Here is a 24,802-nt window from a genome sequence, read left to right on the forward strand (position 1 = left end):
CAATGGAAAGGCAAGAGCCAATACAACTGGTTCTAGCAATGTCAAATAGTGTTTCGACAATACCCCAGAACACGTGCAGGCATATCGTTATGGCCCAACTCTCATTTGGGACAAATGTTTGACAATGCCCACTATCCTGACTGCTCTGCATCTCCATCCTTATTGGGGATTTCCTTTTCTCCCCCATAAAGTCTACTCAGATTTTCCTTTCTACTTTTTGTTCACTCTTGAATCTGGACCACTGTGAACACTCTTCAGTTCAGCAAAGGTGACCATTACAATTATGAAAACACCGCATAGCCCAACAGAGACAGCAATATCCTAGTACTAGCAAAAGGTGCTGCACAGATATTTCTTCTTCTCCTTCTTAGCATACCATGTTTCCCTGAAAATAAGACAGGGTCTTATATTAATTTTTGCTCCAAAAACGCATTAGGGCTTATTTTCAGTGGATGTTTTATTTTATAGTCATGTCATCCTCTTCTGGTTGCTGCACCATGGTGGAGGGTGGATTTTCACTTTGCTGGGGCTTAAAAATCATATTAGGGCTTGTTTTCAGGTTAGGTCTTATTTTCAGAGAAACAGGGTATCATTTTGTGGAAATAAAGAATGCAGAAGAGGCAGGGGAAGAGGGATGGTCTGTGCCAAAATTCACCAGCAATGAAATAAATGTATACTGCATGATCAAAACAAGAGACAACATAGGGTAGTAAGCAGAAAAATGCAAAGAGAAAGCTGTTGGTACAAGGCAGGCACATACATAAAAGGTGGGAAGACAAATAAGAAAAAGGGAGTCAACATCAGTCTTTTTCAATCCAGAACCCTCCAGACCTGTCGGAATACGACTACTATCTTTTTGGGGAGAAAGATGGGGTAAATATATTTTAAATAAGTCAAATAAAATAAAATATATCTAAGACATGCTGGATGGAGATAACAGAAGTGTCGATCCATCACATATGGGGATGGCAGCATCTTCCCTGTGACTCTGACTCACCAAACTCATCACTGCATTGACCTCGTTGTAGCTGTCCAGGGCTTCTACAAGCAACTTATTCAGAGACTGAATGTTGGAAACAGGTAAATACTTTGGATCTCCAATGCCTTGAGCAAAGTGGCAAAAAACGTTGGGCTTTGCAAAGACAATATTGTCAGGCAGATCCTGCAAGAAGTACAAATACAGCTTCCATAAACGGTGTGATTTTTTAAAATCCAGTTCATCAGAATGACAAACTTCAAGATGAAGTGTGTATTTAAGCAAGTGAGTGAGCCATCAGTCAATCATGCATCTACATATCTGTTCTGTAATTGAATTATCAACACTTTGTTCAAAATCATCGTTGTGGTCCAACTGCCACTTTAGAGAGCCAATCTGGGACATGGGAACCTGGAGAAAATTGGCTAGGAAGCTGGCAGATGCATGTTGGGCTCTTTGATCTACAAGCCAGGCAACAATGACAAATCTTCCTGATTTTTCATTGAAACACACACACATGTGAATATGTGCAAAGTTTCAAAATCAGTGTCTTCTTGTACATGGTTCAGTAGCCATACTTCTACTAATAAAACAAAAAAGATCCAGACATCCTAGCTGAGCCTACATTTATCCCTGAATCTAGAACATTGACTGGAAAAGAAATGAAGATGGTGGCCAAAGGAAGGGTTACCTCAAAGTGTTTCTTGCAAGTAGCCATCATGACTCGCCCAAAGCTTTCTTGATCCTTTTCTTCCACAAGTTTGTCACAGTAAACCCTCTCTGCTTCATGCAGCCAGAGTCGGACCAGATCTGAAGGGATTTTCAGGCACTCGTGTGTGGAGAACAGCAGTCCCTGGCAAAGGGTGTGGGAATTCAGCAAGCACAGCGACATAAGAGCTTGTTCACGGTAACACAATGCTTTAAAGCAGTGGTTCCCAACCCTAAGTAACACAGGTGTTCTTGGACTACAATTTTCTTTTTCTTTTTTAAATATTTATTTTTAAACTATTAAGGATAAGGTTGGGAATACAAAAGGTAAAAGGCAGTGGAAGGGATGGGAAAAGGGTTTTGAGGATAAGAGAACACAAAATATATAATCATCCAATCTTTTCATATTAAGTATAGAAACATATAATCTACTCATTTTCCAACAAAAGCTCAACTTTCTACTTCTTTTTTAACTATTTGATTACCCCCTAGCTTTCAACTTGCAGTTTATGTTATAATTTGAATCTAAGTTATTCCAACACTATCAGGAAACCGAGAACAGTTGTGAAATACATCCCCTCTTTCACTTTCCTTTTGTCTTAGACACACATTCAACAGGCCTAACAGAATATATATTTCAATCACTTCTCCTATTTTCTCAATATGCTTCTTTTGTTTCTGTGATTCTATTTTCTTCCATTTTTTGAGAGGGAAAGACAGATCCAAAACAGTAATTCAATTTTTAACCTCAGATTTTCTGACTGTTGTAGCTACATAGCTTACTGGGTGACACATATTCTCTTTTATATTGCCTGGTACCCACGGTTCTGGTATTTCTTTTAACTGTAGTTTAACATCTGGTATTTTCTCTTCCCTTAAATCTTTCATTAAATCTTCGATCTGGCTGAGATGCTCATTTACCTGCTTAAATCCTGTCAATATTGTCATCTGCATAATAACTTGCCATTCTTTATCTGACAAAATCTCTGACCGTTGAAATCAAATTTTTTTCAGGGGGCTTGGACTACAATTTTCAGAAGCTTTCACCACCAGGTGTGCTGGCCAGAGTTTCTGGGAGTTGTAGTCTAAGAACACCTGAGTTACCGAAGGTTGGGAATCACTGCTTTAAAGTGCAATGTCTTATTTTGCATATCTTCACTGTCTCTGCTATGGCAGTTTCTTTCATTCTTTCCTAGAGATGGACACAAACTGCAGTTTGGTGGTTTGGATCACTTCACTGCAGCACCACACAGGTGTTTTGTGCATGCCGCACAATTCCGTATCCTGCCTCCTTTGCACGCTCACCTATTACCCGGTCAAAGCATGCTTCCCTTTCCTGCCTCCTCCAGTGGCTGCCCACTCAGATGAGGAGGAGAGGAAAGGAAAGCCTACTGCCTGAGTATTGAAAGCTACTGGCACAAGAGAGAAGATTCTAGCACTACATTGCTACGGCCGTCATATCTTGAAGAGGACAGATTTGGAAGTGTGATGGATTAGTAATCACAGTGAGACCACTTTGTATTTTGAGTCACCATGTCAGAGTGACTGGACCCTCCATGGAGCAGTAAGGCAGACTGGATAGAAATTTGAAGAAGAAAAGGGGAGAAAGAAGAAGAAGTTGCATGTGTGTGTGTATAGGGAGGTGGAACTTCTGTTACGTATGTCATCCTACAATAACTCACGGGAGCCCAATGGCCATTCATTTTATTGAATGGATTGCTCCTACACAGCAACAATGTATTGGCAATGCAGCCACTCCGTGAAGTGTCCCAGCATCACAATGAAGTGTCCTAACCTGCTCTTCTTAATTCAAAGTGACACAGATGAACTGTGTTTTGTTTTTCCTGGTCTGAGCTGGGGGGTTTTTTCCCCACCACTGCTGTTTTGGCAACTTGGTGTATGTTTTATACATGTATTTTATGTGTTTAAGATGTGCAGTAGTTTGGTTACACTGCAAATGGGTTTGTTTCATTATTTGTTTACATACATCAGGAAAGGAGAGGAGGATAAGGAGGTTAGACAGAAGTTCTCCGGAGGTGGGCTGCTGAAGTAAGAGACTTGGGTTGCGAACGCATGGGGCATTCCCTGTCCTATATCCAAGGGCTTTTCTTATCATTTCCTGAGTAAGTTGTAAGCTAGGAATACCTACTGGGCTGACCACTGGATGTCAATGATGTAGCACATGAACCTTGAAACTATGTAATGAAGTCAGTAGTTCCAGCATTTCTTTACCCCCATCCTAGTGATCCAAATTCAAGGTAAAATCAGCTTAGCTAATACAGGCCATCAGTCTTCAGGCAAACTCCACTGCTATTCCCTTCTGAATTGAAACTACATGGGTAGGATTGCAGAAAGGGAATTTTTCTCTTTCTCATTTCCTAGGCTGGCCATATTGTAAGCGCATATACATTGAATGGTTTTAAGAACCAGTAGTGAGATGTGCTCTGCTTTGATTATTTTCATTCAAAGAAGTAGGAGATTCACCGAGAAGTACAGCTAGAATAACAATAGTGAACATTATACCTGGAAGATGTTAGAGAGATCCCGGAGATTGAAAACATAGTGAAATTTTATGGCCGTTGGAAGGAAGGTTGATGTTATTTTCTGATGTAGAGCTGTTGTGGGGAAACACAGCACACACACATATATATATGAAAAGGCATACATGACTTCTTTGCCTAACTGAAATATCCCTGTGCACCTGACTGCCATTTAGATCTTCACCCGTTTTGTGCAAAAATCAGGAAAGGTCTTTGCAACATTACTTAGTGGAACATGCTCACAGAACTCCCATGATTGGAAATCCAGCAACCTTTCTGATCATGGGAGCTTTGTGACTTTCATGTATCAAAACATGGTTCGAGAGCTCTTCTCAGTTCTTCATGGAGAAAGTGGAACAACCTAAAAGCACACAGAGACATGGGGGGCACAGCGGGTAAGTACACCCACACCACTTGCCTCCGTTTGCCTACTTGCAAGTTTAATCCTATTTGTGTACAGCCAAATACTTCTACAGGGCTATAATAGGCCATTTATGGCTAATACTAGCCAGGATCAAGAAGAAGGAACCAATCAGACTGAATCTGGACACTAGAAATGTTTAAGTGAAGGTATAAAACTCTGTAAAAGCTTTACAGCTCTTTGTTTGTCCTCACTGAACAAGTTGTTGTGTTATCATTTTATTTTAAGAAGTCACTACAAGCCAGATCTGAAAAGTCACTGGAAGCCAACATAGAAAACACTTGACACCAGGGATCTGGTAAGGAACATTTTCAGCTGGAGGGTTCCTCACACTAGCAACTGGAAGGCCCTAAGAAGATTTTCCACACCTTATCAGATTTTCTGTGTAGTGAAATAAGAAATATGAGACAGTGGAAAAACAATGGATAGTTATATGGGAAGAATGATGTTGTGTAAAAGCCACTCTACAATTCAGTGCAGGAGTCCAGGTGACACTATGATAAAAAGGAATCTAAAATTGCACAAGAACCGAATCTGAGTCCTTCAAAAGAAGGGAATGAGCAAATAATGGCAATTTCGAGAAAAGCTGTGTTCATTTGCAAGCCAAGCCCCCCCCCCCCCAATCTTCCCTTTAACCAAAGAAACATGAGTTTCTCAAGAGGGGGATGCAACTGTACCTGGGTAACCTCTCTGTGTAATGGTATGATCAGAAGGCTGGAAAGAATTGCTTCAACAAGGGCAGTCTACCTTAGAGTGACTTTTCTGTTTGCCAGGAAATCAGCCCAGCCCCAGAAAGTAGTAACCCTACAGCTGGACTAAAAAAGGCTAGACTTAGGCTGGAGCACATTTCACCATATGTCATCAGTCCAAATTGCGATTCATTTCTCTGCATGATTATACTCCCTGGAAAAGCTCTACATATTTTGAAGCACAGCTGAATAAGGCTAAAGAAGCTGGTTTGGAAACCACCATGAACATTTGCCTTATCTCTTCCGGAGAGACTTCTAAATTCCAGTAGCTCAGCTGTCCAAGAGAAGAGTTCTTCCCCCACTGAAAATGCATTTTAGAGTGAAGGGTGGGGAAATCCAATTTCCTAGAAAACTCCTTGTTGAAAGGCCCCTAAATCTGGATTTTACCTAATAATTCTGCAGGATACAAGTGTTGATAAAATACAGAAGGTGAAAAAGTAAAAGAAAAGTCTGTCATAGTGCCTGGGGCTTTATGCAAGGCTTACCCAGAGCTGCAGAAACAAGCTGTGAATGAGACTTCTGGACGACCATTGGGACATTTCGGAGGGCCAAGTGCTGAGACAGGATAGTGCTGTAGATGGTCATAAGGGCATCCTGCCCTGGAAAACTCACCGCAAACACACAGAAGTGACGCTACAACAAAAACATTTACAGTAAGCCATTCACTTATGACATTTTGTGGTGACAGAATGTATCTTTTTAATCTAACAACACATATCGACTTTCTAAGCAAAGCCAGTATAGCCTGCCAAGCTCAGCTCTCCTGCTTCCAACTGAAACTCTTGTAATAGGTCTGATGTCTACCTGCAGTCTGGAGTCAATAGTGAAAGATCCAGATGTTGGGTTCATACAGGCCACATATTGGCAGTTGTGAATATCCTTTAGCGTCAGCTTGGTTCTGTCATACCTAAGAACAAGAAGCAAGAGAAGGACTTTTCAGAAACTAAATCATGACAAAAAGCCTCTCCTAGTAGTCATTTACACACAGGAAAGCTTCTATCTTGTAGATAGAACAGATTGCTTCTCCTAATGCTCTGATTTGATGTGATATGCCGGCTTAAAACTATAGGGCTAATCCAATGGAACTAGTTCCTACAGAGACCAATTCCTATACGGTAGCTATTCCCATAAATTTCATGTGAGATGAGAGGAGAGAAGAAAGGATTTAGTTTTCTTTTGATTTTATTTGAATTTCTAAATTGCTGAGGGTGCTGGTTTCACACCACTCAACACAGTTTCTCCCATCTGCATGATACAGAATCAAAAACCAGGAGCCAGACATCTTATATAATTTGTTGTAAATTATTTCATTCTATAAAATAGGAGTTTCTTGTTATTCAGAATGTACAATTCCTGAAGCAACGGTACATGTAGTGCACTTGTGCACAGATAGCCAGGCACATGAGACTCTGTCTTTGTGTGTGCCTGATTATCTGTACACAAGTGCCCTACAGAATAGGTAGTGATAATATTCTGCTTGTATCCAGTGATGACACACACAAACACACTGAGCTTGGCATGCGGGTCTGAGCAACATGCAACAGGAAGTGAAGGCAGAAACATGTGTCATTTGTGGTTAAGTACCATCAAGTTGCCTCTGACTTAGTGGTGACACTGTGGATGATTGATCTCCCCAAAAGGTTCTATCATTAGCACTGCTCAAGGCTGTATTACAAAAAGTGTAACTATACCTCTAGTTATGCCGTCACACCAAAATGTGTGCCATTTTATTACCAATGTAAATGAAATGTATCATTCACTTTTGTGTTGACCTATGGCTACCAAACTATTTTACCAAAAAGTACATTTCTAGTATTGAACATGAGAGTCCACCTGAAAGTGTGCACACACACTCTGTGTAAGATTACCTCTGGGCCCATATGACTCTGTTGTGCGATAAAAAATATGCAAGTTAATCAGTGGTCACAGTCAAGCTACATTCATACCAGTGCCCATGGTCCATGTGCTGCCGGATCAAGGTATGAGGCGCAACAGTACCATATTTGTCAACTTCTGGCATGTTCATATCATCTATGAAGTAAATAAGTTTCTTGGTTCCAGGAGGGCCAAAGTTTCTTCCTGATTTCTTCTCCAATGGCTTCTCAAGAATACCTGACAAAACAGAAGACCACCAATAACTACAGGTTGTCACTCAGTGATCAAATAAACCATTTCCCCAACCTTTGCGGGATTGCCCCATCAAGTTCCAAGTCAAAAGCAACAACATGGCATCGACTCTATATGGAAAAGATAGCCTTCCTCCAGTGGGGAAGAGTCTTGCAGACAGTCATAGGCAGGTCAGCCACGCAGGATTTGTTTAACAGGTAAGATCGACCAGCCTGAAGGCAAAATCTATTTCACCTTTGCTGCCAGATTAGTAAAAGGTAACTGAATGCACATGGTGTGCTGACTGCTGGTGAGAGGTGCCCTTCTTCCCAGTCTACTTACTCTGTGTAGACCATGTGAACAACCTGTACAAGTGAAGGCTGGTCCATGAATTTGGGCAACCATTTTTTGTTGTAGCATTCCTGATCACACATACTAAACCTTGATAGGTGCAGTATGTATAGCCTGTATGCATTCAACATAGTCTACTGAACTACTTAGATCAGGAATAGGCCTGCTGCTGTGACGCTACCATCATATATGTTCACTTAACTTGGATGTGTTGTGTGCAAATGGCTACTGTTTCCATGCAAGGTGAGGCAAGTGACAGACTGCTGCCATCACATCCATAACATTTCAGAAACATGAAGTTAAGATTTTGTAAGTATGAACATTGTCAGCTCCATATGATCGGTAGGTACTTTCAACAATGCCGTGATTCTATTTCAGATATAAAATAAAATAATAAATACTAATATGATCCAGTTGGAAGAGGAAAGAATTTCATTTCCCTCTTAAAAATACAGGACAGGTCAAACGCTGGGAAGATCTCTTCAATGTCAAGTGTTCTTGTAGAAAAAGTCATCTCAGGCTCTGTTCCAAGTTCCACCAGAGGCAAGAGTGGCGATTACTTGAAGAGGGTGGTTTGTGTAAGCAGCACTCAAGCTGTGAAACTGTTCCCATTGGAAGATTTTATCATTTTTCCTTAATAGATATCTCCTAAGACAATATTGTTACTCTTCGGTTCTTCAGGCTACATTGTGACAAGAGTTTTACTTATTTTATACTTCTGTTTTTAAAAATCTTTCTTAAAAAAAATGCAAATAAAAAGAAAAAGAAATTCTGTCTTTTTGTTATTATTTGCATTTTTTTTAAAAAAGTCAGCTTCCTTGCTCACTGAACAGAAATCCATTTTGCATGCTAAATAAATGAAACTACATCCAATGCCTGTACAATTATTGTATTATGAATTTATGGGTTGACTTGGTAGCTTATAATAGTAATTGAATGCCATCAAGCCAATTCTGATTTATGGGTTTTCTAGGTGGAGAATACACAGGGGAATCAAAGTCCCAACCTCTGGCTCCACCACTGAGCTATGCAGCCAGCTATTGTACCTTATACAGTACTATTAAGTAAGTGTTAATGCACACGAAGGCTCTTTCCTGTTTCTGTTGCAATAGATCAGCATATTTCTCCTCTGGAAACTGACCAGAAAAGCCATGAGTATCTTCTGTAACCAATGCTTTTTACCGTTCTCTTTTATTTACTGGATAAAAACGTATTTGTTATACTGACTAGTGCAACATAATCAGTGTAAATTGTGTTGGACCAATGTAAAAACACAATAGGATTTCGGCCACTGTTACCTCTTACTTGTTACAAACTATTACACCATTTAGATGTATTTTATTTCTTTACCTTGCAGCATTGCTGAAGTTGTATAGAAGTTAAAGGGGACAGATTGTACCATGTAATCATCTGTGTTTAAGGTATCAAGCTTATCCACCATTAGCACCGATTTCCCAGTGCCTGCATTCCCAACCAGCATCACAGGCCATTTCTTTTCCATTAGTAGGTCCATGAAATATCGAATTCGGATGGTTTCTGTTGTATGGACCATTGAGGCCTTAAAAAAAAACACAACCCTCATTTGAAAACATAACAATTCAAAAATGCAAACTTCATAAGTTATGTAAAATAATTTCAAATGAAAAATGTTAATAGTTTTAAATAGTTTTATATTTTAAATTTCATTTTTAAATTAAATAACATTGTATTCCTGCATTTTGCTTTCAGATCTCTGAAGATGAGAAAATAATGTTTATATGGCTTGCAAAAGGGCAGTAGGTAATCTAAGACAGGTGAAAAGTAAAAGCATTCCTATAACCATCCTTTAAAATTTGTGGACAGCCAGAATTGCATATTTATAAACTCAGATTGTACAACTTTATATTAGACACAAGAAACATCATTTTAACAAGGGAGGTAAAATAATCCTTGGGACAGGTTGCCTAAGAAATGATTATGGTAATTGTCTTCCATTTATTATCTATAGGTGGTTGGGTCATTACTGAACATGCTTTGTTCACAAATTTTTACAGGTCATCCACATAACATACTTCAGCATTTCCCCCTTCTTCCTTTTTTTCCCCTCCCAGAGCCCAAACATTCTGCTTAACACTCACACTTACACACATACATTGAGCAGTTTTCCTAGATATAAATGATTTGGTGCACAACTATTAAATAGTTCTCTGGCTGGTTATAACCCATACAGATCTCTTTGGCTATTTTAATAATTTGTTCCTTTCACTAGGAAATCAGCTTTGTTGTTTGAATCCTCCCCTTTTGAAATAATATTTATAAAAATCTGTTTCTTTTCTCCCTGCTCCCTTCCCAAAATCATAACCCCAAGGCTGCAGTTTCTGAGCTAGTTTCATTGGTCAAACAGCTCATATGTGAGCTGTCTCACATATCCCTTGCAGACTGGATAAAATACTGGGCCTGGGTAGGGTTAGTGGTGTCTAGAATACGCAACATCAGGAATTGCATCCGTTTCTATAGCAGGTCACATAACGTACTGCCCATCCTTTAAATTTATATCCCGCACCATCTGGCAACCAGGCCATTCCTGTACGTGTAGCACCTTTTCCAGTTGTCTTAATCACAAATGACTAGTGGAAGGACATTTAATCTCTCCACACCCCATGTTATGATCCTAATGAAACTCGCCCCTGCTCCCACCCCACTCCACAAACATTTGGAGCTGGGGAAAGGAGGGTTGCTCTCAAAGCTGCAGAGTGTTATTTGGATTCCTGAGGTTTGGGAGCAGAACGACAGAAAAATGACCAAAAATGCAGGTCAGAAAATGCCAAAATAAAGAAGAGCGGAGCATTCCTTTACAACACCTGCACTCTGGAGCTAGGCATGTCCAGAACCTGGGGAAGATGTTCTCAGTCTGGGAAAGACCGCTCAGATTTGAATGACCTCTCTCCGGAGTGAGTAAGAGGAACTTGCCTACTCTATGTCTATCCAGCTCCACTGCAGGAAAACAGTTCCTAACATTGTCGTAAAACTCAAATCCTTAAACCGTTTGTTGGTGTCTGCTGATAAGCCCAGCCATAGTCAGTCAATTTTCTAGCATGTGCTTAGTCATGATTTTGAAGCAATGCAAGAGCCAAGGGATTCTTGGTGCTAATCAGGGTTTCTGGGAGCTGCAGTCAAAGAACACCACAGATCAAAAGCATAAGTCTTCAGCCCACCAGCATGACAAGCCAGATCTCTGAAAACTCAACAGGATGCAATGGCGTCCGCCTCCCCATGAAATACTCTCCATCTTTCAACCTTTGAGTCCATAAGTGTTTGATTTATGAGGACTGTGCGAGGAAGTGTGAAGTCTGCACTGCTGCTGTACCAAAAACCAAACCCTCCCTGCAGTGCTGAATGCGCATGATTTGTAGCATGGATTGCAATTTTTTAAAATTATTATTATTTCATTGATAACCAACCCTTTGTTCAAAATGCTCAGACTGGCAAACACAGCGTCCTCCTCCCGTCCTCTGTGAGGTGGGTGAGACTGAGAGATAGCTGATGGGGACAAGGCCTCCCTGTTTCTGAGGTGAATGAGGATTTGAACCCTCTGAGGCATGCCTCAATAGACATGGAAACTGGCCTCAAATATGACCATATGGAAAAAGGAAGTATCTTTTCAACTCAAAGCAAACAGCAACACATAAATAAAATGCTTTCATAGCACAACATGTGTTCTTGGGGCTTAATTGGCATATTGAGTAAATAAGGAAACTTTTCCCAGTGCTGGATTCTCAGTTTTTTGGTACTGCAAGGAAGTGGGTATATAAAACTGCTTGATCACCGAGATCTGCTTGGGAGGCCCACCTCCATGTCCCACCATTGAGAACAGTTCGTTATGTGGAGCCATGTCCCCCCCCCCCCGCATATTAGCCCAACTGTGGAATGCCCTCCACTTGGAGGCTTGATTGGCACCAACACTGGCATCATTTCAACATCAAAATGTACTTATTTATTAGAACCGTTGGGGGTTGAAGATCATGGCACACATAAGTTTTAGTGCAATGTTTGAATGTTTGAACATTTTGCTGTTTCGTTTTAAAGTGTTTTAAATATCTTCTCTCTTAATATTGTTTTATAATTTTGTAGCCCACCTTGACATTCTATGATATAGGGTGGGCTATAAGTGCTTAAATAAATAAATAAATAAATAAATAAATAAATAAATAAATAAATAAATAAATAAATAAATAAATAAATAAATAAATAAATAAATAAATAAATAAATAAACTTATTTATTTGTTTGTTTATTTGTTTATTTGTTTATTTATTTATTTATTTCTGGACTACCAGACCACTCTAGGCAGCTTTATATCTAAAATAAATGTGATAGACACAAAAGAAAATTTATTTCTGGCAACTACCTGCAGTGGAACATCTGGATCCAACTCAAAGGATGGCACTTTATCAGTCCAAGGCATGAACTTCTTTGTCTCTGGGTCAATATAATAGTCAAAAATTGTTCCCTGAGAAGGAAACTTGATGGTTTTGAATTCATTCACCCACCATTTGCTGAATTCCACACGATAGTCCACAAGCTAGGGAGAAGGAGGAAAAATATTTAATGTGGCTTTTCTATTAAGTTAGAAAGGCCAGATTATTTAATTCTTAGTCAGGGGATGCCAGATCTTAAAAAAATCCACATGCAGCCACACTGAACTGTATCAAACAAGACACTGATTTCATCACAAGAAGCAGATCTGAGGAAAGCATCTACCTCTGGATAGCTTTTCTTAAGAAGAAAAGATTGTTGGTTTGTCCTAACACCAGCTTGAGTCAATCTGCATTTAGCAAATTAGTCTGCTTTTGTTTTGCAATTGGCCAATTGGAAAATAACACAGCTTTGTTTGCATTTGTTTGCATATCTGATATCTCTGGCACACAGCACTGAAAAACTTGCCTTACTGGAAGGATATGTTTATAAGAGGAAGAAATACACATTTAAGAGAGATGGTAAAATAATATTTTCATGCAGAGAGGCAGGCTAACAAAAAACACACTGATATGGCTGAGGCTGTACCTGGCTGTGGTCCTATGATACAGTACCTTCTTTCGTCCTAATGTCTTAGCCCTGATGAAAATGTGCACTTATGTTACACAATTCAGTCAAATACATAAGAGGATTCAGACATTACTGCAGGAACATGGACTCTGGGTACTGAGGAAATGATATTTGATGTCATTCCTGCACTGAACTACTCTTTGAGAAACGGCTAGAGAAAAATGCTTTTCGTGAGCATAATGCTCTTTGGTCCCCCCCCCTTTAATTTGGCTAATACCATGTTGTGCACTGTTATGGTGTTGTTTGTTTGTTTGTTTGTTTGTTTGTTTGTTTGTTTGTTTGTTTGTTTGTTTGTTTAACTTGTATACTGCCCTACTTAGTGGCACCCACTACTCTGGGTGAACTCCCATCCCTACCCACTCCAAACACCATCCACATCCAGTTGTGGATGAAGCAGAAGATGGTTAATTAAATTTCTAAAGGCACCTGGTCTTGGAACATGGCTCCTCCAAATGCCCAGAAGCAAGCAAACACAAAGTAGAGTTCATAAAGCTCCTTGGGTGAATCTGGCGGGGTGTTGGTTGGGGTCAGAAGACATTCCAGCAGATACAAGATGGTTTGCACCACAGTCACTTCAGGTACAGGAGTGATCTTTTTGAACCCAAATTTCAGCTTGTCCAAACACGTGGGCAAGTACTTATCAAACAGGATCATCAAATTGGCTTTTTCAGATTGCACTTCCCGACGCTCAATCCAGCTGCTCACCACCCTGTAGATTAAATTTTTTAAATGAGTTTTTCAATATGTAACACATTCTCATGCTTGCTACACTTTGCATTTTATTTGAGATGTAATTCCTCATATCTGTTGGAAGAATCTTCCAGAAATATCACCTCTTTTTCCCTTCTTCCCAAGGATGTCCAATGGGGCATCCTGGAAGGAATAATGGGCTGCAACTACAGGTATTCCTTTCACGGACTATCTCTCACTGTCCTATTGCCCCTCCTATAAAGTTAAAGATTCACTACTTCCTGCCTCTTCCTCTCAGTCCTTTCTAATCCTCAAGATCGGAACATCTCTTTCTTGATAGTGAACGAAACCCCTGCACTCTGGGTCACATGCTCAGACCTTGAGACATAGTCTTTTCCCAAGTTTAAGACCGGCTTTTTAAAATAAAATGTTTTTTTCTGAATAAACCTAGTAACTGTGTTTGAGCTTAACCTTCTGCCTAGTTTATTGCTCCAGAGAACAGAACAATAACATGAGTTTGAAAGCTCACAGGAACCCTGTTGCTCTTTATTCTGCTCGCTAAGAGATGTCCTAAGAGAGCTTCCCACAGATTTAGCAATCTGAATCAAAATTTACAACAATATCATCTCATTCTCCCTTACTCCTGTTTGTATTACATCATTTTACAGTAATTTAACTTAAAATATAGGATTATTTTATTATTTATCTGTTATGAAAAAACACTTCATACTGTTCAACAGATTACAACAGTACATGAGGAGTGTAACTAGGTGTTAAGCATTCCAGACATCATAATGAATGATGGGTTTTAGTTTCCAATGCACAAATCACCTTACTAAATTTTTCTGTGGTAAAACAGGGCCTTAGCAGTTCTTTATTTGGTAAAACAAGATATAACATGCTTGAAAAGTTGAAAAAGTTGCCTGGAAATAACAACAAAGAGGCTTGTGGCACCTGGAAGACTAACAGGCTATATTTGGCATAACCATTCATAGACTGCAGGTCACGTCATCAGATAAAAACAATTGGTACTGATCCTGCAGCTTAAGTGTGGAATTTAGCCCCAAGATTAAATCCTCATTAATAACTGGATACTCCATAGTAAGTTATCTTCTTTCATCATTGCTTCCCTATTTAGAGCATGAAGTGTGGGATCGTGACAAAGGACTGCAAAGCTCTTGGCATGGGAAAACAGGTTTGAGTGCCTCATCCCACTAACTGAATAAACTGGCGGAGGGATTATTTCTTTCGGAGTCAGGCTAAAGTCATGGGGACTTTATTTAGCCTAAATCCAAAAGTTTGGACTTGGCGTGTGCGTCCTCGCCTTTTCCAGAGCCACCGCTAGCACCACCTGTAAAAACAAGGTCAGTCACAAGTGGGGGTGTGTGACAGGGAGAGGTCAGGCTGGTGTGGGGGGGCAATTGAGGGGGCAGCCAGCGATTTAGGGGGCAGGAGGAGACTGAGGGGGATGAGGGGTGATCGGTCACTCTGCTGAGGGGGCAGGCTGGCAGGAGGGCTTTTGGTCTGGCGGCAGTGTGTTTAGGTGTGCATGTGGGTGATCAGGTAGGAGAGCAAGGTGGCAGGCTGGCGGAGGGGCGATCAGGCTGGCATGGGGAATTGAGCTTGCGGGGGGGTGGCAATTGGGCAGGCTCTCCCCTACTTTTGCTAAATGCTAAATTTTGCTAAATGCAAGCATCATCTGCCCTTGCCAAAGCAGAATTGTGCAGGGAGGAAAGCTTTTCCTTTCCAGTTGCAAAGCAGCATGCACTTCTTCACTGGAGGATACACTTGAAAGAGAACTGATACTCACGGATTCCAGCCAAGATCAGCAGGGTTGATGTATAAGATTCCTGCTCTGGACACTGTGGCAGGCGTTGCTGTTCTGAGGTGGCTGATCTCGAACACAAGCCTCATGGTGGGGTTGAGTGGAATCCGCTCATTGCTTGCTAAGGTGAGGACCTATGAGGGAAACAGGCAAATACTATGCCATTGCCTCCTCTTGTGGAACTGGAGGCTAACACTCAAACCTCTGGCTCGCTGTACCAACCTTGTTGTCATCCATCACAGTATTCAGGGACTCAATCCACATCGGATCTATATCTCCGTCCAGAACAATCCATTTGGGCCCTTTGTGTGTTATGTTAGCCAGATCACGCATGATAGTTGAAAACAAGCCTGTTCGGAACAGAATGTGTGTTTTAGTCTCTGTACATAAATGTACAGAAAAAAGACAGCTAGAGGCAGACTGGGTGTACAACATATACAACTCCCTAAAGGAAGTCACAGGCTTGAGTTTGCATAAACTAAGCAGGACACTTGCTGACAGGACACATTGGAGTTTGTTAATCAGAGGCAACTTGACAGCATGTAACAACAACATACAACAAACATGTGCATACAGAAGTGCAACAAAGTACAATTTATCCTGGTAAGAAAGGTACACCAAGTGGTTTAAATAAGGTTAATGCTGAGTGGGGCGAATGATCTGTGTAATCTGGATCTGAGTTATAGTATACAGTATATAGATAGAGGTATTCTTGGCAGAAGAGTTTATACTATCAAACTTGGTTATTTTAAATAACTAGAAGAGACACTAAGGTCTAATTGGAGCCATTCTCATTTTACATTATTGGCATCTTCTTTGCTAATGAGGTGTTTTATGCCAGAGAAGTTAAAAACTTAGAAGAAATAGACTTCCAAGAAAAAATGGAATATTTTCTTGCTCAGTTTTTTTCTCGCTGAACCTTGTTCAAACATGGAGTGAGGAAATCAAAAGCAATTTATAATCTTATGTATGCAACATCCAAAGACCTATTGCAGAACATCACATGTATATAAGAGATCCTGCAAGCAGTTTTCATAATTATGTGGCTTCTTATTGTGTGCCTGGGCATATGGCTGAGCGTGCAACTGAGCATGTAACTGGGGCATGTCACCACACACGGCAAACTGGTAGTATGATGATCATGGGCACTGATTACCCAATTTCTGGTTTTTGTTGAGTGATCTAAGTAGAATTCTGGCCAACAATTTTAAATCTAGATTTCTGAAAAATGCTTAACATGTCTATCCAGAAGTAAGCCCCACTGAATTCAAACAGACTTACTCCCACTTAGGTATGCATAGAATTCCAGCCAAAAAATTGCATAATAATTTCAGATCCTGATATTTCACTATATTAAAATATCTCTAGCCTCTCAAAAAGTCCCAGTGGTGGTAAGAGAATGTTATTGTACTTTTTAATTTTTCTTGTGAAAATTTCATGTACATTCTCAAGTAAAATCTTAATAATGCTATTGATAATTCCCAGAAAGAAAAACTCACAATTTGAATTGCACTGTTCTACGAAACAGCCAAGAAATAATCATTCTATATTAATTTATTCCTACACTAATGTATCCCTTTGAAAAGTTCTGTACTGTTGTCTGGGTTTTTCTACTGCCACAATTTCTATAAGAGACTATCTGACGGCAAATGTTCTTACTGCAAGTGTAGGTCGGATATATTTTTTGGAAAGCACCTGCACTTTTTCTTACCATCTTTCCATTCTCTAGTAGCTGGATTGATAACGCCAAACAGCTCATCACAGGTTACAGCTTTTGGGTCAAGGTCAATGGCTACTGGTTTTCTTTTCATGAGCTGGTATGTTTTATTCAGTGATTTCAGTACCTGCCAGGAAAAAGGGGATGAGTGTTTCGTCCGTCTTAGCTACTAGATACCAATCAATAAGTCAGTCAACAGCTAAGGTGAGTGCCAAAACAAGCAATGTGTCACTCCGAATACAAACAGCCTCTAAAATTAAAAAAAACAACAACACCACATTTCAGACTGTCCAGTTATTCCCTGCTAACGATAATGGGTATAACAAAATGGCACCCTTAGCTCTGTGATCCTAAACTCTGGCACACAGCTCCCACCTGGGACTTGCCACAGCCTGCATTTCCAATCACAAACACGGAATGCCGGACTTGAAGTAACTCTTCCAACTGGACCACCTTCAGCACAAAACTCTCCTCAGGCTGAAGCTTGAGCTCAAGCACGGCCTGTTTGATAATCTGAAGGGAAAAAAAACAAGACATGTGTGAAAGTTCCAGATGGATAGGCAGATAAATCTATCTTGGGTCCATATCAATTGTGCACCAATACATTCTATACTATTTACCTCATTAATCTGCATTTTAAAAAACATAAGCGAACCCACCTTCTCAAAGTTCAGATCACGCTTCCTTGGTACATCAAGTGCTGGGAAAAGGTCTCCAATTAGTCCCATAAACACTGGCAAGTCATCTGTCACAATCTTGGGGATGTTAAAATCTCTCAAAGCTCTCATGAGCACTTGGTCCTCAGCCCGGCCAGGGTCTCCTCTCTTCAGCGAACCAGCCACCACTAATACAGACTTGATAGCTCTCAACCCCCAGTCGTAGTGATCCTGTCAGGAAGGAGGGACTATTTTAGTGTGCAAAGGAAAGAAAAGGATATGATTGGGAGGCAAACAAATGTATGGATGCTTTCTGTTCTCAAAAAGATGAATGGCACTCACAATGGCCTCTCATAAAGCCCTTTTTTTTGCCTTCAAAGGGAAATACTGTGATGAATAGTCTAAGGTTACACTCACTATTAGCTTTTCATTACTGTATATTTTCGGCATTAAGAGGGAATTTCAGACCAAGAACATATTGGGGTGATGAGTATCACAGTTACATTGTTCAAATTACTATGAAATGTATCTCCTAATATGTCAAACAAAATCAAAAAGGACAGTTACCCACCTCCTGGAACTGTGGTTCTTTGAGTAATCTGTGTATTCACACAACCCGCCACATCCCCACTATCTTTTTTCTGGCAGACAATGTAGGATGGAAGAAAGCGGGCAGAGCATGCACAGGAATACCAAGGGGAAAAGAAGACTGGAGGCTAAAAACTCTGGAAGGCTCAAATGCACCTCTTTAGACATTATATGGCTGCACAAACTAAGGGTGTGATTTGATGGTGCTTTGTCCCACAGTTTGGTCTGCTTTGGGAATGGGCTGGTTTGCTCCATTCTCCAGTAACCCCATGACATAAGGGCAATTGTGAACCAGCCCAATCCTTATCCATGCCTATGTGTCCCTTGTTGGATCCCTAGTAGAGGCTTTTACTGTTTTAGTGCTCTGTAGGGTTGCTCTGTTTTGTTTTGTTTTGTTTTGTTATGATAACAAACCAAATAGATCACTTAGCTGTCAGCTTGCTTAAACTGTTACAGAATCTAACCACGTAATAAATATAAAGCTTTATTTAAAGCACAGGGGGAGACAAGAGAAGATGGATATGGACTTTGTTTGTTCCTAAATCCTTTATAATCCAGCAATGAACAGGTTGATTGGCAAGTCAATCCAGTGCCATGCCAGAAATAAATCCAAAACATTGTACAGATTTCCCTTGCTTCCTTGTGGAAGGGAAGACAGGAGAGGACAGAGATAGGCATCTTTTTGTTATTTTTTCCCTTTCCCTTTAAAGGGAAGAACGGGCTAAATAGGGTCACCTGAGGTGCAGTGTGGCTTCTTGCCCTGAAACCACCTAATCCTTGCATGTGGATGCAAAGGTTGCCCCAAACGGCATACCATGCATCAAAGCAACCCTATTTTGCCCAGTCTAGGCCAGGATAATTTGGTCATCTAGTCACACCCTAACATGGCTAATTCTTTGAAATCTTCCACGATGTTCTTAAAATTCTTCTTTGCTGTATTCCATAACACAATTCAGAGGTTATTTAGCTTATGGCTTTGAGGGAAGGCCCTAAACCCTTCCTCCCTCTAACATCTGGATCTGAAAGGCTTGCTTCCATATAGGATCTCTATGCATGTGAGAACCAAGATTCCTCACATTCCTACACACGAGCAGGAACTTCTCTGCGAGCAGACCCAGACCTATAGCCATGAAGACTATAATGAGAGAGGGAGGCAGGGACACGCATGCCACTTAAACAATGATCACCACACTCCGTTGAATATCATCTGATCAGGGCTTAATGTCTGATAGACCTGAGGAACAAGATCCAAATTACCTGCTTTGAAAGCAGTTCCTTACACAGTGTGTAGAGGGTGATAAACTTCCTAGCTAGAAGCCTGGCTTCAATGAAACCTTCAGCAACCAGCATAATCTCACAGATAAGCTCAAAATCAGGAACCACCATTGCACAGGGCCTAAAAGAGGACACATGAGACAGTTAACATCTGCAACAGTTACACCATAGAAGCAATAGTCAGTCTGTTCCTTAGGCTTCAGTGAGTATTCATTGTAAATGTCAGATATAATTATGTTTCAAAAGCTCATATTCAAAAACTTCCCAATTAGGTTTGCTCATGCCCTGAAAGCTCCCCCATTGGCTCTCCAAGGCTGCAGTTGGCATTCTTGCATTTTAGGCAAAAGAATAATTAAAGGTCCAAGTATTAAAAGGCAGGGCTATATATATTCACTTCTTTTAAAAAATCATGTATTTTTATGGTGGTAGGGAACACAGTTAATTTGTATTTTGATTTATGTATTTTATATTTATGTTTATGTTATAGTTAAACAAAAAATAAAAAAACAATGCATTTGCTTTTTGAATATTTTCTGTTGCCTTTCATGTCCACACAGTTCTGTCCTGGTTGCATTGCTTAATTTTTTTTAATAGCTGGTCTTGGGTTTGGTTTTTAAAAATACCAAGTATTTTGATCCTTGTCCCTGCATTTTCACAACTATACCTTCTTATTGGTCCATGTGCCAGCAATAGTGCATGGATGTGTGAACTTATCTCACAGATAAATTCAGAAACCACTTGGGGGGGGGATTTTATTTCTGGGGAAGGGAATTATCAGCAGATTCCTTTCCTCTCCTTTTTCCTCTCCTCTCCCCCTCCCTCTCCCCCTCTCCCCCTCTCCCCCTCTCCCCCTCTCCCTTTCTTTCTTTCTTTCTTTCTTTCTCTTTCTTTCTTTCTTTCCATGAACATGCTGGCTGAGAACTTATCTCCCTCCTTTCTGAGAAGACCTCACACTGTCTCTGCCTTTGTCACACTATAATCAAATTCATGTGCTTGCTGTATGTGTAAAATAAATGTAACGCAACACTAAACACTGCAGGGCAGGTAGTTTATTCTACCTCCTTCAAAGAAAAGCAGTTCAGATCTCGAAAGGCTATGATAAATGGCACCAATGTGATTCCTCCAATAAAAGTAAATAGGTAAATAAATGTTTTCAAAGAAACAGAAAGGGAAGGAAAACATGAGGATGACTGGATCAGACCTTTCCCTCTTGTTAGTTCTTCTCCCTTCAGGGTACCTAAGTCACAACATCAAGCTTGACTTGTGAAGCCTAAACGACATTCTGGGAATCCCCATAACAAGATTGTCCTATTATGCCGGAAAGTTTTTCTTTTAAAAGGCTAGTCTCTCTCCAACAGAAAACAAAAAGTACGTACTAATTTGTGAATAAAGGAGGGAAGGTGAAGATAGGGTAGTACAACAACAGTAGCAGTAGCAGCTGCAACAACAACAACAAAACAAACATCTTGAGAAATTGAATTTTTACATTTGGTCTGTCCCTAAGGTCATAAGGACTTAAAGAGGATTGTTGAGACACTGAACACCTGAGGTGACTGTGCTGCGGAAACAGCAATCTATCTGTTTATAAATACCTGAACAAGGCTTTCAAATTTTCAGGTAGTTCAGTACGACCTGCATATCCAGGATTCATAGTAATAAACATCCCAACAGTTGGTATAAGAGAGATCATTTCTCCAAGGAAGTTGAACACCTTCTTTTTAGCTCGAATTGCATCTTGAACACATTTAACCTAAACAATGAAAGGAATTTACTACGGTTTACTTACATGAAACAAATATCAATGTGCAGCTGAAGAATACTTGAATACAAATGTACATGAAAACATTCGTTTTCTTTACCATTTGCAGTTGCAATAACACTTAAGATGGGTAGTGAACTAAAGAGTGTTTGGAGACTTCAATACTTTAGAGATAAGGACACATTAAATTTTTCCAGGATCATCTATGTTAGGCCGAAGCGGAATAAAACGGTGTGCGGATTAGACAGTAGTTTTGCAAACGTTTTCATAAAATCCTCATTTTGGCTCCTTTGGATGGTTCAATGAGAAAAAGCAGAGTGCTCGCCGCCCCCCTTTAAACAATTTTCTATGGTTCATCTACAAGGAACCTTGGAAAAGTTCACCTATTCAGAGAGTGCAGAAAGCATTTTCTTACTCTAAATGCACTTTTTACAGTTGCCGCGTTGCCAGATCTGTGACTGATTTCATATTTGATCATCATGAAGCCAATTAAAATGAGAATGGCATTATGCACCGTCACTCAGAACGGGCTTGGTGATAAATTCATGTTCCCGAATCTGATGCCAATACATCATTTTTTTGTAGCATTTACATAGTACACTGACTACATGGTACCCTATTGTCTGGATCATATGATCAGTAATGATGCAACCGTGGTTTTAAAAAATGATAATGCCCTTCAAATTTGAACAGCAATAAAAGATGGGGGCAAATAAAGGCAGTAAAATATAAGGGCGAGGTGAGGTGTTCAAGGCAGTTTGAGTGCCCTCCTTCAGCACAATTCCCTCCTCCTTAAAACTTTACTTCTAAATATTCAGCACAGATCTACAGTCAATATCCTGAGGCAATCTGTAGTCCCCCACATGATCAAGTTTGAAATTATCTAATTCCTTAAACAATTTATACTTCTTAGATATAAAGTTTATTTAATTTATTTATGACAAACAACTCGACACTCCAGATAAGCTGTAGTTACAGCTTTGTTGCTAAATAGAGAGATGGGTCTAATTACAACACAAGCAAGGCAGAATCAGCTACTTGCCAAGGAGCCCCATTATAATCACCAGGATTTTCTGGATGCAGCACTGCTCAAGCAAAGCAGAAGGGGTACACGGCATGCCACTGAAGAGGAGGAGAAAAATCTACATATTTTCCACTGTGTGTTTACAGCATTGAGTCTATTAAGCAGCAAGGCATGGGCAGGGAAGAGACATTAATATGAGGAATCAGATCGGGGTACCAGGGAGAAGGCAGGATGTGTGCCTGTGCTCTGGATTTAAAACTAAATAAGCCATTTTTAAAAGGAGGAGCCTTAGGGCAATAGCCCTTGGCTTTGCATATGGGAGCCCAATCCATGTAGTAGCTCAAGTTTAGAAGTTACTACTTTTTTCAAACTTGAATTCCCAGGATCCCCCAGCCAAAACGGCCATTGGGGGTAGTTGCCCTATACATAAATTTCCCAGTTTCTCCTGTGGCATTGGAATTGGAAAGAGATCTAAAACATCTCTCAAATGAAACTGAACTCCTAGGCTTTGAGTCTTTTAAAAAAGTTCTGATTGGGATCTTCGTCCTGGATCCCATGAAGTTCTTCACAGAAGGAGCTGCAATCCAACATAGGGTTCTGCAAAATGGGACGTTTCGGTGCAAGAAGAAATTATTTTTGCTGGTGCATCCTCTTCCCTGGAACTGCCTGTACCACTTCCATTGCTATTCTAGAAGGTTCTGCATCTCTTCAGTACCAACTTGCAAGGGACTCAAGAAAGGGGGAATTGGGAAAAACTGACACAGTTTCCTGTTTCCAGCAATGTTTAGCAAGTAGATCTTAGCTCAGAAGATCTGTGGATCCAACCCACTTTCCCCAAGGGATTGTTTTAATTTTAGAGAAAAAAAGCAAGCATTTTACTGCAAGGCTAAATTTGAGAGCATTACTAACATCATATATAGCTGAACAGATATCTGGAGAATTGTTACCTGTACTGCAATTACCGACAGGACTTCAACTGAAATCCGATTAAATTCATCAAAACACCCCCATGCACCTGTCTGGGCCAGCCCCTTGTAGATATTTCCACAGGACTAGAAAAGAAAAATGTAGACAACCATTTAAAAGAAACCTCACATTGAATAATTTTATGTCATGCGCTGTCAAGATGCATCTGACTTGTAGTGTTCCTAACAGGGTTTTCAAGGTAGGTGAAATTTTAAGGAACAGCTTCTCCAGTGCCACCTCCTCAGTGAGTTACCAGGGCTGGGTTTGGATTCAAATCCAGGTATCCTAAATCCTCAACCATCGCTCTACCTAGTACACAACACTAGGTAGCCCCAACACCCAATATAGCAAGACAGATATGGAGGATTAATACTTGTATGGCAGTTACTGGCAAGACTTTGACTGAAATTTGGTTAAATTCATCAAAATATTCCCTCACACCTTTCGGAGAATTAACACACTGTATTAATATACTTTTTTTAAAAAAAATAACAATACCATGAATATAGAACTGGTGGGGAAAAGGAATTATTGTAAGGAACAAGTAGTTTACTATTTCCTATGATGTTCTGAATGTCATAAGAAGAAGTACAATTAGGTGTGCCAGTAAAAATAATAATAATAAAGTGACACTGTGGGCTTTGATACTTTTACTGTGTCTGCTATAATTTGCAGCTCTAGTATCTAGAAAAACATGCAACGCCCTAAAAATAACTTGTGATCCTTAAAGTATACAATGTGGTAGGAAAGCTGAACGTAGTATAATTTTACCACTCTATTTATGGCTAATTGCCTCTTACACTTTCTCTCTGGAGAGGTTACATTTTCACCTCCATGCAATTTACAAATGCATTGTCTAAAAGAGGGATGAAATGCATTAAGTGTCCTTGAGTCTAATAAGAGTGGTGTCCCCCTCAGGATTGAACAACATGCGACCAAGTTACCAAACACTTGTTAGTGTTAATATAGGGGTGTCTGACATTTACAGGGGAGAGCTGGCAGGCAAGAGTAGGTGCTTAATCCTTTCCCTGCATTTCAGTTTTGCAAATGCCCTCTTCATCCTACACTTACTTCAGTAAAAATGTGTTTTCTCAAGTGTTATCATGTGCCTTCAAGTGGTTTCTTCTGAATCAATGAATTAACACCCTGCAAAAGGTCCTATCATTAACACTCCTGCCTGCCATGGCTTCCTTTATTGAGCCAATCCATCTCATGATAAGCCTTCCTTTTCTCCTACTGCCTTTAGCTTTTCCTAGCGTTAATATTTATTTATTTATTTATTATTTATTTATTTAACTTATATGCCGCCCACACTACCCGAAGGTCTCTGGGCATAGTACTGTATCTAGAAACTACATCAGGACAGT

At 40.1% G+C, this 24,802-nt stretch overlaps 1 protein-coding gene across 1 annotated transcript in view; it reads right to left on the reverse strand.

Moving 5' to 3' along the window:
• The window catches only part of DNAH17 (dynein axonemal heavy chain 17), a 128,694-nt gene that overhangs the window by 48,342 nt on the left and 55,550 nt on the right, over positions 1-24,802 (reverse strand). Inside the window, exons 36-52 of the mRNA XM_078384260.1 lie at positions 23,417-23,521; positions 21,279-21,436; positions 19,669-19,807; positions 17,827-18,054; positions 17,543-17,680; positions 17,162-17,294; positions 15,673-15,800; positions 15,436-15,584; positions 13,362-13,644; positions 12,238-12,411; positions 9,202-9,409; positions 7,341-7,506; positions 6,199-6,301; positions 5,880-6,027; positions 4,208-4,299; positions 1,668-1,829; positions 998-1,162 (exon numbers count right to left, since the gene is read on the reverse strand). Coding sequence (XP_078240386.1) covers positions 998-1,162; positions 1,668-1,829; positions 4,208-4,299; positions 5,880-6,027; positions 6,199-6,301; positions 7,341-7,506; positions 9,202-9,409; positions 12,238-12,411; positions 13,362-13,644; positions 15,436-15,584; positions 15,673-15,800; positions 17,162-17,294; positions 17,543-17,680; positions 17,827-18,054; positions 19,669-19,807; positions 21,279-21,436; positions 23,417-23,521 — 2,679 coding nt within the window. The remainder of the gene's footprint in view (positions 1-997; positions 1,163-1,667; positions 1,830-4,207; positions 4,300-5,879; positions 6,028-6,198; positions 6,302-7,340; positions 7,507-9,201; positions 9,410-12,237; positions 12,412-13,361; positions 13,645-15,435; positions 15,585-15,672; positions 15,801-17,161; positions 17,295-17,542; positions 17,681-17,826; positions 18,055-19,668; positions 19,808-21,278; positions 21,437-23,416; positions 23,522-24,802) is intronic.

The sequence above is a fragment of the Pogona vitticeps genome, chromosome 2 (genome assembly GCF_051106095.1).
Source record: "Pogona vitticeps strain Pit_001003342236 chromosome 2, PviZW2.1, whole genome shotgun sequence".
NCBI lineage: Eukaryota > Metazoa > Chordata > Lepidosauria > Squamata > Agamidae > Pogona > Pogona vitticeps.